This window comes from Lupinus angustifolius, chromosome LG11, assembly GCF_001865875.1.
Source record: "Lupinus angustifolius cultivar Tanjil chromosome LG11, LupAngTanjil_v1.0, whole genome shotgun sequence".
NCBI classification, from domain to species: domain Eukaryota; kingdom Viridiplantae; phylum Streptophyta; class Magnoliopsida; order Fabales; family Fabaceae; genus Lupinus; species Lupinus angustifolius.
In genome coordinates this window covers 34,993,195-35,007,553 of record NC_032019.1, presented here as the reverse complement: position 1 = coordinate 35,007,553, position 14,359 = coordinate 34,993,195, and the positions used below count along the sequence as shown (strand labels likewise).

The window sequence follows — 14,359 nt, the reverse complement described above, 5'->3', positions numbered from 1 at the left end:
GATAATATTATGTCACATACTCACATATTAATGCTCATTTGTTTGCAAAATGGAAATATGACATCATAAAATTAAGATCATGATTATGATGTTTTAAACTATCAATTTTTTGTTTTATTTTTGTGCATACAATATATAATGACATTATCAGGAGGTGTTAGTGACATTCAATTGAGCCTTAGAGGAAAACACATCATTTTTTAATTAAAACATTATATAATATGTTTATTTACCAAACTCTAGACTACAATAGAGATGAAAATAAGTCCCAAAAAGAATTGGAGTATGAGACTCTATTCGTGATGAACACAATTGTATATGCAGCTCTTCCTTAGGATTGAACAATTATCTCAATCGAATTTATTCATATGCAAATTAAAATATCTAATATAACTTACTATATATATTTAACATTTATAGTATGTAGACTACACATTACAACGATAGGAAAACGGATTGACAGGCATGACAGTGCCTGTCAACACGCTAGTTAATATAAGTGGTTAAGTGATTTTTGAAATACAAGGTGGTTAGGTGACAAGCAAGGCGTGATTTTTTATTTCTAATATTTTTTACTCAGTTTATCATATCTATTAATTTGTGCAATCATTAATATACAATTAAGAATAGAGTTGAAAAATATTTCATGATGATATTGCATATTACATTTTAAACATTATAAATTTATTTCAATGATTTCATTCTAATCACACACTTCACCTATAAAGTAATTATGATTGACTCAACTATTTGAATTTTCAATTTAAAAAATTAACAATTACACCAATCAAATAAGCTCAACTATAAATTATAATATTTAATACAAAATAATATATTTGACATTTAAAAAAATGCAGACTACACATTATACTAATTATTTAAATAAATTTCAAAATATTCACAATTAATATTAGTTAATTATTTTTTAAAACTTAAATAGTACGTATCCAATATTATTATTAACATAATGAGCTATGATATTACAGCTAGCGAGGAAATATGTTAATATTATGTCTAACTTTAAAAACTATAGAGAGTGAATTTATTTCATAAAAATAAATTCATTTTTTAAAACTGAAATAGTTGGAATCCAATCTTATTATTAATATAATGAGCTATGATATTACAATTAATAAAGAGATATATTGATATTTTGTATGAATTAAAAAATGATAGACAATGATAATTAATTAAATAGATCTTAAAATGTTCTCAATTAATATCATTTAATTATTATTTAAAACTTAAATAAGAGGAATCTGATCTTATTATTAATAAAGTGATACAGTGATATTACAATGAATAAGAAATACAGTGATATTCTGTTTGGCTTAAAAAGTGTTAGACAATGAATTTATTACATAAAATTATCATTTTTAATATTAATTAGAAGAAATATAGATAGTTCCCAAATGTTTTCGTTCCTAGAATTAAAGAATTTGGAGCATTAATTACAGTGATCATGAGTTTTGTAGTATAATATTAGTGAGTTTTATTATTTGCATAAAAAACATACACAACAATTCGTAGTGCTATCAATAATCTCTCTCACCATAGAAAAATGTACATTCATTTAAAGTGTCGAGGTAAAAGATCCTTCTATTTTCTTTTCAATATAGATTATCACGTTGTCTGCAAGAAATCATCTTCCATCTGAATACGTAATATTATTTTGATTCTCTTCATTGCTGAAAATTATATTTTTTTAGTAGTTGTAGAAGCGAGAATAATTAAGATAAGATAAATAAACCAATCAAACAATTATTATGCATCCACCTTCCCTGTTTTGGTAAAAGCATTACTTAATTCAAAGATGTTCTTCAAATCGAATGACCAACAAAATCAAATATAAAATGTTGAAGTTGATATCTCAAACTAATCTTCTCTTGCTCATTAAAATCCATAAAATAAAATTTGTACAGACAAATAAATATACAATCAATATTAAATGTTTTATATACATTGTTAGGATTCAAACTAGTGTGAGAGGGTAAAGTAAATATTTTAATGAAGAGAAAAATGTATGCACTAACAGTGTAAGAATTTTATACAATATCCTATTGTCCATCATTTGTTTTTAATCATCATTGACTCTTTAAAAAACAAATCAATGGTGGATGTTTGTGTAGAAATTTTTACACACAATATATAAATATTACACTATTTAATCATTAATGAATTATTTAATATAAATATTTTAAAGAAAATTGAAAATTCAGGGGGCAGCTGCTCCTGGCATAATCTGCCACTACATGACATATCAGAAAACAACTAAATTATAATATGGAATATACAATCATTCATTATCAACGTGTTTTGCATTCTTGGTTGAAGACATTTCTACAAATGCAAGATCTTGGGCATCTTCGAATAGGATAGTAAAGCTAAGCCTATTCAATGGAGTGAGGTATTCTCGATCATAATCAGCGGTAGCTGATAATGATTATTATATGTTTACATAAATGAGTAAGTATGTACAAGCAAAGTAGACAAATAATGAGGTCTATACTTATACTTTCAAATCCATTATCTTCCTTGAGCATTCCACCAACATTCGTCCCCCTCTCAACAGTGTTTGTATCCTAAACACGTATAAAAAAAGTAGTCAATTATATACATTTACACATGACTAATATAAATTTAATTTAGACAATGAAGAGAGAAAAATACCATATCTGATGCAACTTTGTCCAATAACGATCCAATGAGCTATGAGTCATCCGAGACTTGGATAACAGAACAATGCTTGTATATATGTGGGCTAGACCTTAACCTTGAAGGCAAATGATTTGGTCACAATGTCATCAACAGCTTGGGGAATGGACATTGGATTCAGTTCCCCTTCCTGAACAAAACAACAATCCAACATTGGTAAATAACATTTATATTTTAAATAAAGATGTAAAATGTTAGAACAATTGTAGCAAAGTGAAAATATTATAGATAACAACAAATTCTTCAAGTCAACAGTTGATTGTTTGATCAATTGCTCGCATTCCCGATTTCATAAAACAAATTTCATGATGTCATGGTTGAAATTAACTCTAACATCTACTCTATATCTGCACATTTTGGGGTAGCATTAAAAAGGAAGGTTATTCAAACAACAAAAAATAAATTGGCACAACTTCCAGCAAATACTTTCCACACCCAATGCAATTAAATGGTATCTCAATTGCATTAGTTTTTCTATAGCATTGGGGGCGCATATCATACTATCATCCATTAGCAAACAATTTCACAATTGTGCCATAAATGATACAAACAGATTCTTTAAAAGCACAAAAAAATAATAAAAGTATCAAATGGTTGCTACTATCATAACAAACAATAGTTAATAAAAATAGATGTTTCATACCTGACCAAGGTGGGTTAATTTAGATATTGTTGTGACAATTGCATTATGAAATAACTTGTCTTGAAACCCCCTAAGAGCATGAAGATGTTTCACTCATGCATTGATTATATGGTTCATAATATTTTCCAGAGTCCAAACTACAATTTTAGAAAGTCACAGCAAAGTAGACATATTAAATATGTTCAAAACTTGAATTTCATGAATGTTGTTGTCATTTATGAAGAACTTTGAACCATACATTGTATTTTGAATAGTTATAGGGTAGCCTCTTATGCACTAAGTCAGACTTATATTAGAATAGTATAGACAAAAAGAAATAGGAGCATGAAGAGAAAGTAATATCACATTTAGCTTCTCGGATCTTTACAAGGGTGTGTATATCAACTATTGGATCGATCTTGTGATTCTCTTCATATTTTAGAAGTTGTGATGCGAGTTGGCCCCATAATGTATAACTAATGCTATTCCCTCTATAAAGATTAAATAAATTATTCATGTAAATATTTTCACAAAAAATATGACATAAATATAGTTCTTGCAATATGAAGATGACCTTTGGTCTCGCGTGATGAAAACGACCATCTTTGGTGTTAATTTTGTCTCGCTCATCTCTATGTCAATGAACTCTCCAATGACATCTGAAAACAATATTAAATAAATTTGTTAGAATGAAAAACTATTGATAAAGACATGTAAATACATATATGTAAATATATACTAAAGTGAATGAAAGATGTAAATTACCAATTACAACATCAGTGGTAGCAACTCTACTAACAATGTCTTTAAATGCAATGAGTTGGTAAATATAAGAAGGAATCTCTGACAATTGTTTGTTCTTCATTATGGTCCCCTTCTGGAATATTAGAACAAGATTTATAAGAATGGTTACATCAACATAATGCAAGACACCCAAATTTGACAAGACCGTGATGAGAGATTGAGTGAGGATGTGGTGTTAGATAAGGAATTTTTGAAGAGTATCATTTTTATTTTGAAAGGTGCATTTCCCTTTTAATGAAAGTGTTTTGCTTGATTGATTCAGATGACTATGAGAAGTCGTCTGAGATTAATATATGAAGCAACAGACCAAATTAAGGAGAAGATACAAAACACTTACAATGGTATTGTGGATAAGTAATATTCATGTATTAAATTTAAGTTCAACTAATTTTATTGCTCTTTATTTGAAACTAAATTCATTCTTTGTGATACCCTTTACAGTTATATGTCTCTATGGAATATCATTGATGATATATGAGATAGACAACATCATAACCTTTACATGTTGTGAGATATTTTCTTAACCCTCAATTACACTATACTCTTGGATTTATTGTTGATCTTGAAGTTATAAATAAATTATTTGATGCCATAGCAAGGATGGCTCCTCATATTCAAGATCAATCCAAGATTGTTGTTTAGGTTGATCATTTTACTAATAAATGAGGTTTTTTGGTAAGTCTTTAGCTTTCGTAACAGTAAACCAGAAGACTACAACAGATTGATGGAGTTTTTCAGAGATGAAACGTGAGAGCTAACATGGTTTGTTCTTCATGTACCAAACTTGACTTGTAACTCCTCTGGATATGGACATAATTGGAGGGCACTCGAAATGGTAAGAATTGAATTAAACTATGTTTGTATTGATTATTTGTTTAGGTCTACACAAATGTAAATGTAATTATATTTGTTCTAGCTATTTGTTTTCGTCCACACAAAGAGAAGAAATAAATTTAAGCAACAAACAATGAATGATGTTGTTTATGTTATGGTTAACTCAAATTTGACCAAGAATAACCAAGCTAGGAAGAGTGTGGAACTAACTATTGATAATATCGCATCTAATGATGAGTTGGTTGTGGAGGAGAACAATGATGATGGAGACAATTTGGATGGCCCAGAAGGTGATAAGGAGAATTTGATTAGAGAAATACTTAGGGAAGATATTGGTCATGATCCTTTTCTAGTTGATGTAGAAGGAAATGAAAATGAAGCTCCATTGGAAGAGGATTATAGAGAGTTTAATGTGAAAGATTTGTTATATTAGATTAAGTTGTATTAAGATTTAGAGTTAACTTATGTGTGTATCTTACGTTTATAATCTTTGACTCCCCTCCTGATCCTAAATAGAATCTCGATTTTGACTACCATGATTACTGGTCCTGGCTTTCTTTAGATTTATTTAGAATATCTTAATTATTTTCATGGTCCCTTTTTCAAAATGTTTTAGTTATTTGATCCCTTAAACCTTTAGGTTCATATATAATAAAGGAGCAATTACTGTAAGCTTATTATACCAGTGAGAACTTGTTTTGCTTTGGCATTTGTATTGTTCCTTCTGGCATGAATTGTTATTAACTTTCATATAGGATGAAGAAACTGTATGATATCAAAGGTTCTCACTTAATTGGAAAAATTACTTCGTAACATAAAATTTACTTTCATTTAGGATGAAGAAACTGTTTTAAATTTACTTTCTTAACGAGATGGTTGTTTCTTATTGGTAAGAAATGTAGTAACATAAAATACAAGGTGTAAAAGTTTCTATTCAAACCTTGATTAAATGTTAAAATCTCGTTAGATATTCGACAACCAACGTAAAACTTGTAAAATAAAGCAGTTAAAGGGGAATTAAAAAGTGAAATTAAAATTGATTAGAGATTCTAGTTTACAGTTATGATTACAATGGTTTGTCTAATATATCATACACACACAAAATTTGCTTTTTCCATGACAATGCCTATAAAATTCTCAGAATGGCTAGTGTCATATATCAAACAATGATAGTGTTGCTATAAATTAAATTATAGTTCAGCACTGCACATACCAAATAAACATTCAAGTAGTGCTATGAATAACATAAACAATATTATTCTAGAATTATTACTGTAGAAAGGTGATCCTGTAGAATATTGAAATTTGTGAGACTGGTCCCTGCAAAAGAGAAACAAATAATAGATTTACTTTAATGCATTACATGTGAAATATGACATATTGCAATGAACTGTTTTTGTTTTTTTTTTATAGACAAATGTTGGTATGTTAGTATTTTTATTGTGAGTGAGACTCGAACCCACAACTTTCTTCACTTTATTCTTTATTTTTTTAAAAGAAGAAAAAATTAAAAGAGAAGAGAATAATACAAAAGCTAGATAATAAGAAATTCTCTAGAAAAAAACAAATAGTGAAAAATACAATGAGACAGAAACTCATAACAAAAACCATGTAGCAAAGCATGCAAATCTAATGTCTTCAAAGAGGTTCTGAACAAAACATCACTAAGAAACTGGGAAAATTATTTTATCCAAATGAAAAGTTTCTATCTTTAAGTAAATGGATATGACAGAGAAAGGAATTTTGGTTTGTTTGGATAATTTTCTATTAAGGGATTTAAATATGTTTTTGTCCTAGTAAATTTTAAGTCTTGAGTTCTTAAATTTTATTTGCTTTTATTATGAGAATGAAAACAATTAATACGGATTATGGTATCTTTTATTTGAACGGTTAAGATTAAAAGATACATGTGCATAACTTTTTAAGCGATCATATGACCAATAACTAACTTTTAATCTAACTTTTAATCCTAATATGATTGCAAGACCCAGATTTACTATTCTCACAATATTTATACGAAAATTATTCTCACTTGAGTCATAAAAGCCTCTAAGTATTATCCAATATAAATAAATGAAATGAGAAACAATAATTTTCTGAAATCTTACTTTTGAAGGGAAGAAAGTAAGCCACAGTATATTGCATTTTGAGGCATAGAATCCTCTGTATTATCAATCTCTGGGTTATCAACTTGCACATAAAGTTCTTGACCCAGATACCAAGAGTTGAGGTTCTCAGTTCTAAGGTTCCACATCCCAGCATTGTCAAGCGATACTAAAACTGCTGTCCAAGCCCCCGGAAAGACCTGCGTACACGTTATAATAAGTTGTGTTATAAAGCTTTTTATGCCGTCTTTTTTCGGCAATAGGAGCTACTCTAGTTCGGCAGGTCAAATTATTGTTTCTTTTTACTTGCAGTTACATAACTTTATATGCATTGAGTAACTAACTGCAAAGTGTTTTATAAAGGTTTAATTATTCCATAGGTCCCTGAACTTTTTTGTGGAAATTTAAATAAGTTTCCGAACTTTTAGAAGAAATGGCGCTTTCGGACGTAGCTGTTGCATAATGTTCTAAGGAAATGCATAGAGTACGGGATTTATTCTGCAGTCAAGAGAGTAAGGCAATTTTACCTGAGTAGTGCAGCGAGCCACGCTATCCCATTTGTTATAAGTACTTCTGCTATTTTCGGTCCATACTCCAAAATCCATGCTACACATCAAATGAGAAATTTACTAAATCCTATTCCTAAATATAAAGTCACATGGATGAGAAAAAATAAAGGTAACTTTGAAGTTAAAATCGTACCCGACAACAAAGAATGCATAGCCATCCATATGGTAGGTCTGCACTGTGGTGTCATTGTTTTGAAATATTATTTCCACAAAACCTCTGTAAGTGCCATTAATCAGAGAGGTATCAACTTTCGGAGGTCGGTTCATCAATTTATTTGGAAAATCAAGCTTGTACACGCCGAGAATTTTAAATTGTTCCGCAAGCTTCAGGGGTGTTGAAGGTGGTAAATATGATATACCGTTAAGAGTAGTACGCCACTTTCCGTTAATAAGTTCTGGAGGTCTATTGAGAATAACGTATACATCTGTGACAGTAATGTCACTATATCTGAAGGAACCCTGCGGGTTTGGACGTGCAGCACCAGCAGACACATTCCACCTATAATGTAACATCATTAGGTGAGGTTTTCAACAGTCACTTAGGATTTCATGATGTCAAAATATTCCTATAAATAACCGTAAATTAAAATAACAGTTCTCTTTGGCCTTTCCTCCTAGAACCCCAGTGCCAAAAAACAATTGTAAACATGTAGGGACTTAACTATTGTCCTAAACTATAAAATATAACATCTTTAATGAGGCTTTTCCATATTCAACTTCAATATTGTCATGCTACTTTTTTTACGCCATATTTCGCACCTCGTTGATGATGTATAAATTCTGCTAATAACGTATGTGGGATAGTTAACGGGTTTTTTCAATGAGTACATTCATGTTTGATGGTTAAACATGTTAAGAAAGTGTAAGAAAGTAGTATGAGATATAATTTATGTTCCATATTAGTATTAAACTTGGACATTTATCAAAGCAAAAGTTTCCAATTAACATAAGATTCGTTAGTAAGCTCGAGTGCTAGTCTTGGAATAGCAAAAATAGATAGCATAGTAACCTTATTGATCTTGCTTGATTCATAGAGAAATAAGGATCATCTTGATCAGAAAGGCTGGGAAGAGGACCTGAAGCCGTTCCCTGAGAATTGGAGTAGTGCAAAATGGCAACTCCGGTGGCTCTAGCCCATGATGAGTTAACAAATCGAGGACTAGCAACAATATAGTAATCAGTACTGGCATTTTGATCCATTGTAACCAAGAATGAATATGACTGACCAACATGAATATCCATGTTTGTGTAGTTTTGCTGAACTGTGTATGATCCCTCTGTCTCCACAAGAAGCAAGTTGTGATTTTGTATTCTAAAATTCAAGCTTGTTGAGATACCGACATTGTGAACCCGTACGCGATAGGTTTTCCCTGTCTCAGACAGAACGATAAACAGTCGGCAATATCAGGACAGCAAAGGGCCAGCTTTAAAATTTAGTCACAATTTTATTTTTTACGGCTTGAAGTTTTGGATATTTTAAATACTCTCCTGTTTCTGTATTACTTTTAGAGGTAGGCATCCAGATCTATTAAAAACATCATATGTATATGTCTTAGTCCTGGAAACACACCTATAAAACAAACATGTATTTTCTATGTTCTTACCTGGTTCAACATTTATAATTTGGTAAGAAATGCCACTCGGGACAAGTGTGTCATCATAACGATAAGAGCCGAGTCCATTAATAAGCACACCATCAGGTATTCCGAGGTCGATCCCATTTTCCACATCCTTCCTTAGGTCCTGTTTCATCATGTGCGTTGGTCAAAACCCTCTAATAAGCAGATAAAAGAACAAAAATAAGTCACAGAAGGAAGTGAGACCTTATGGCTCTTAGTGTACCAGTCACTCAGAAGTATCGTAATATCTCCATCCGGATATCCGAATGGAACAGGAATAACTGCTCGGTTGTTTATGATTATTCCTCCATATCCTCCCGCAGCTCTCTGAAAGTTTAGGGAAGGGAAGTAGAAGAAGCTCCCTATCTGATCTTTAACTTGGAACTCATATGTCCAATTCCAACCAGCTGGAATTGGACAATTAGTTCCTAAAACTCCATCTTGCCATGAGTTTTTCCGATGTTGTACACCATCCCTGCATTTAACTACGCAATATAATCATTACCATCATCGTTACTAGTTATCATCATCACACTTGACAAAACAAAATTGTGCTACCATGTCAGAAGTAATGATTCATCAAGGTCATTCTTGACATTGACAACTACATTCCAGTTTGTGGTGACATTCAGAGTTGGTCCCGGAAATTTCCCATTGATTGCAATTACCTGCAAAAGTACTTTTTTGTAACTCATTCATCATACAAAAAATGAATTACAAAAATCATTATCTATGTGTAGAATCTTGAGGGTTAACAAAGTCTTAGGTCAAGGATAGCCCAAAATACCAAAGAGTGTACCCATGTACTCTCACAAGCTTAGCAAGGAGCCATACTTGTGGGCTGAAAACCAAATCTGCACATAAAATCTGACAGTATTCAAATGAACCACATAAGCGGACTTTGACACCATATCTTAACTTAACCCAAAACGTTAAGACATTAGGTTCATAGGTTCATCCATTTACACGTTCCTCACTTTACTCATTCCTTCTCGATGTTAGACTTAACCCGCATACTCGCTTCTTATCAATCCTCCTCAAGTGTGAGTAACACTCTACCTAACCTCCACATTGGTAGTGGTACAAGGGACTTACACTTGGATCCATCAATGACCGTCTTTTCGGCCAAACCTTGGTGGTGGTACCTCCCGATACAAACTCTGGTATACACACCAGTATTTCTTATTGAAAACTTACTTCCCACCATTAATTAGGAAACTCTTTATCAGTCTATTATTAATCAAATTAAAAAAAGTGAATGTTAGATTACTAACAACTAAAAAGTGATACTCTGATTCACAATTAAAAGCCAATTGAGTTATGAAACTTCTAACTTATGACAAAGAATGTTCAAAGAACACTAACACACAAAACTTCAACTTAAAACAGCTATTACACATATTTTCAGTAATCACTTCTTACACATGCCATGTTCTAACATAAAAGAAATAGAACAACACCAAAAGCACCTAAGAAACAGCACTATGTTTGGTCCTAGTACATACTCATTTTTTTTCCTTAAAAGAAACATGGTAGTGAAACAATAAAAGAAGAAAAAAAGCCAAACTATTCCAATTAAATTTTTTATCCACCTTTAATTACTACGAATAATCCCTTATTTTTCATAACTTTTAATAATAACAATGGTTCAACACGAGACTCTCATCTAATAGGATCTAGGAAAACTAAACATACCGAGCCTTACCCCGCAAGCCGAGAGATTGTTTTCATGAACACAAAATAAGTGAATCTAAAAACACACTAACTACAACAAATTTCAAAATAGAAAACAAACCTTCTGTTTAACTCCAAGAGGAGAGACAGATTTATAGGAAACAGTCCAATCATAGGAAACAAAAGGGTCACCTGAAAAAGAAACATAGAAGAAAGATAACACAAGTATTGTGAAAAAAGAAGAAGATGGTGATGGCATGTTGTTTATGTTCTTAGGTTGTGTGAAGAAAGAGAAGTGTTGTGTATTGAAGTAAGCAACTTGGGTGCCACTTACACTTTGCCACTTCTTTTGAATCACATGGGAGAGAGAGAGAGAGAACAGAAGACATTTTCTGACTTCTATGTCATACTATGGGCCCCATATTTTTTACTTTCATCAACTTTATGACTTTTCTTTCTATTTTTTTCTTTTTTTGTTTACCATCGTCTTAGATGTAATCTTGTCCGAGTTATCAACGGGTGTTGGTTCAAGTGATACATGTTTGATTTCCCTTAAGTAAGGTCTTGGGTTCGAGTCTCATGGATGGAAAAAATGTCCACGGCGAGAGTTAGCCCCACGTATACCTGTGGATGTTCCTGGCTCGGACAAGATTGCTTCCAGTGCGAGGATACCTGTTGGAAACCAAAAAAAAAATCTTGTCCGAGTTGAATACATCCATTAATATATGGGACTGTTTTTTTCAGCGAATATTTTTTTATTCACAAGATTTGAACCCGGGATCTTATTTAAGAGAATCAAACACGTATCGGTTTTCTATTTTTACATTAAGATTTATATACGGTCACTATATTATTTTCTTTTATATTACTTATATTAAAAGAATTAATGAAAACTAAATATGAATTATTGATGATATAATGATAAGATAAAATTTGCTTACTCAACTTCAAAATGTTATTTTATAATCAAGAGTTGTTCTTTAATTTTTGGTTGGGGTTATTTTAAATATGTATAAATATAAAAAGAAGATAAATAAATAGAGATTGAGATAAATTGAGTTTGTTATGAGAGAATAATAAAGTCTGATTTATACATATGAGACTACCGTTGAAATTTTGATTCCAATTTCAAATTTGAAAGAATTTGATTTGATGAATTCTAAATTTTTTAATAGAATAAAGAATGTCTCCTTGGTTGCAACTTGCAACTAAAGACCGTTAATATGATATTACTTCCTTTTGAATATAATATTAGTAAAAGTAATAGGGTGGGTCTGGATAAATTATGCATTTTGCTGATTTAAGTATTTCTTTAACAAAATATGATGTTTGTTTTGCTTATCCTTCTTTTCTATCTCGGGCTATTTTTATTGCCAACAAATAACTCAATTATGTCTTTTTTATTTTAATGCAAATTTGACACCAGATATCTCTCGAACATGTATGTCATTTATCTTTTTGCATTTGTTGAATGGCATGCTAATGATTGGGTTATGAGATAGTTTAGTCTGCAACAGTCAATCCTAGAAGATCCAAAGAACCTCGAGAAACTCCACAAGATGGATTTATGTGGCAAAAATGAGCACAACTGGTTGTAGAAGTACTTACAAAGGACCAGAAAATACATATCTCAAAAAGAGCATTAAGTGATTTGTAAGATTTGTTATGTACAGATGATGGACGCCTTCGCTCAATTACTCTGAACAACCTTCTCCACCAATTATTGTCGAGCTCCTCTCACTCAACGTTTTGACATGTCTGATGCACCTAAGTTTCCACAATAATATGAGAGTCAAACTCAAATGGATACACATGTGTTTGAAGGTTTCAGAGCAATGGTGATTATTCCTTCACTCAATTCACATCTTCATCACACTTTCAAGGAACGCTACCATCAATGGTTGCCACTAGTTCAACTACACAATTGTCAGCATTTAACTCTCAACAATATTATCATCCTACAATGCATTCACACGTTGAACAAGCCATTTTTTATGGTACACAAGCTGATGATGAAGATGATGACGAGAAAGATGAAGAGGAGCCACAGTTGGTTAGAGGTAGTATTGAACAAACAAGACAACGTGAACAATAACGACAATTAAGAGTCCAACCACTCCGAAGGAGAAAAGCACTTTCATGTGGCACGTCATCTCATAAACGTCACTAGGAAATGAAACAATTGTACTAAATTGATATCATTTTGTTATTTTTATAATGTAATGATTTCCAATTCCTAGTAAAACTAATGTATTTATTCCTACTTATTTTGATAATATTGTTTTGTTATTTTAATTTATTACTTTTATTTTTATACAAATAAAATCTTAAACCCTAACAAAAACCATAAACTTAACTAAAACCCCTAAAACTAATCACTATAGTGTACAAGGAGAAATCGGAAATAGACATAACTCATTGAAACTCATTTTTGGTTTCCACAAGGAACTTGTGCATGGAAGGCACGAGTTGCATACAGGAGAGAGAACGTCAATAGAACTCGTGCATAGGAGGCACGAGTTCCCCTTGAACTCACATTACTCATCTACAACTTCCCTTAAATTGTAGGTGGTATACACGACTTCCATTAAAGTTACATTAATCCTGTAATTTCCAAAAAAGTTACACTACATGTGGGATAGTGTACCCCGTAAATTTTCCGTCTTTAGAGTTATTATTACTCATTTCATTCTATCAAGCTTTTCTGCGTTACCAATTTAGTAACTAATAAATTTAAATTAACATTTTAGTCCTCAATTTTTGTAGAACCAGGTTAGTCCTTATATCTTCAACTGTTTATTAATACGTTAAGTGTTGATAAGCCACACATGGCGATTCCACTGAAAAAAGTTATTGTTATAATTTTTAAAATAATATGTAAGAAACAAAATAAGTCGTTTTATATCATCTTCTTTTCCCACCAGTTCTAAGAAAACAAATTCCTTTTCGACTCTCCAAATTTATATAAGTACTATATTAATCCCTAATAATTAAAATGAAATTTTGAACCATGAACCGATTTCACCTCATATCTTAAGCTTGTTAGAGAAGTTACTTTTAACTTACAGCTTATTCGTCCAGTCTTAGTTTCTTCTTTCTGGACTTTTGTTTTTAGGAAGTATAGGTATCATGCATTTGATTTATACAATTCCGATCAATTTTAATTTGTTTTTGTGCTGTTTTCAGCTGTTTTATTCTTTTAATTTATTTTTTCTGTGTTGTAGCTTTGTTTGACTGTGTTCATGCAAAGAATATTTACACAATCTAAAATGCAGGCTTCTTTCTTGTGGAAATGTTATAATTTTGCAGCTACGTACTGGAAGCACCAAACTAACTGCTTGAGATTCCGGCTTAGTTTGTGAGTTCGATTTTAAAGAGAAAAAAATGAAGAGAAAGAGAAGGTTTGAGATTCTCAGA

General features: G+C 31.3%; 1 protein-coding gene across 1 annotated transcript; it reads right to left on the bottom strand.

Annotated features, from left to right (window-relative positions):
• Nucleotides 5,984-11,290, bottom strand: LOC109360805 (monocopper oxidase-like protein SKU5). The gene is made up of 9 exons (XM_019605932.1): nucleotides 11,064-11,290; nucleotides 9,827-9,936; nucleotides 9,473-9,743; nucleotides 9,254-9,392; nucleotides 8,659-9,019; nucleotides 7,783-8,148; nucleotides 7,608-7,686; nucleotides 7,084-7,280; nucleotides 5,984-6,295 (listed from the first exon to the last, which is right to left on the bottom strand). Exons 1-9 carry the CDS (start codon nucleotides 11,199-11,201, stop codon nucleotides 6,166-6,168), a joined length of 1,791 nt encoding a protein of 596 aa, XP_019461477.1. The 5' UTR covers nucleotides 11,202-11,290; the 3' UTR covers nucleotides 5,984-6,165.

What these genes read in the sequence shown, in the direction of transcription:
- LOC109360805 (XM_019605932.1), bottom strand. Translation starts at nt 11,201, where the DNA reads ATGCCATCACCATCTTCTTCTTTTTTCACAATACTTGTGTTATCTTTC. An exon ending in GAATCATTACTTCTGACATG is followed by an intron (nt 9,744 to 9,826) that starts GTAGCACAATTT and finishes AGTTAAATGCAG; the next exon opens with GGATGGTGTACAACATCGGA. An exon ending in GGTACACTAAGAGCCATAAG is followed by an intron (nt 9,393 to 9,472) that starts GTCTCACTTCCT and finishes ATGATGAAACAG; the next exon opens with GACCTAAGGAAGGATGTGGA.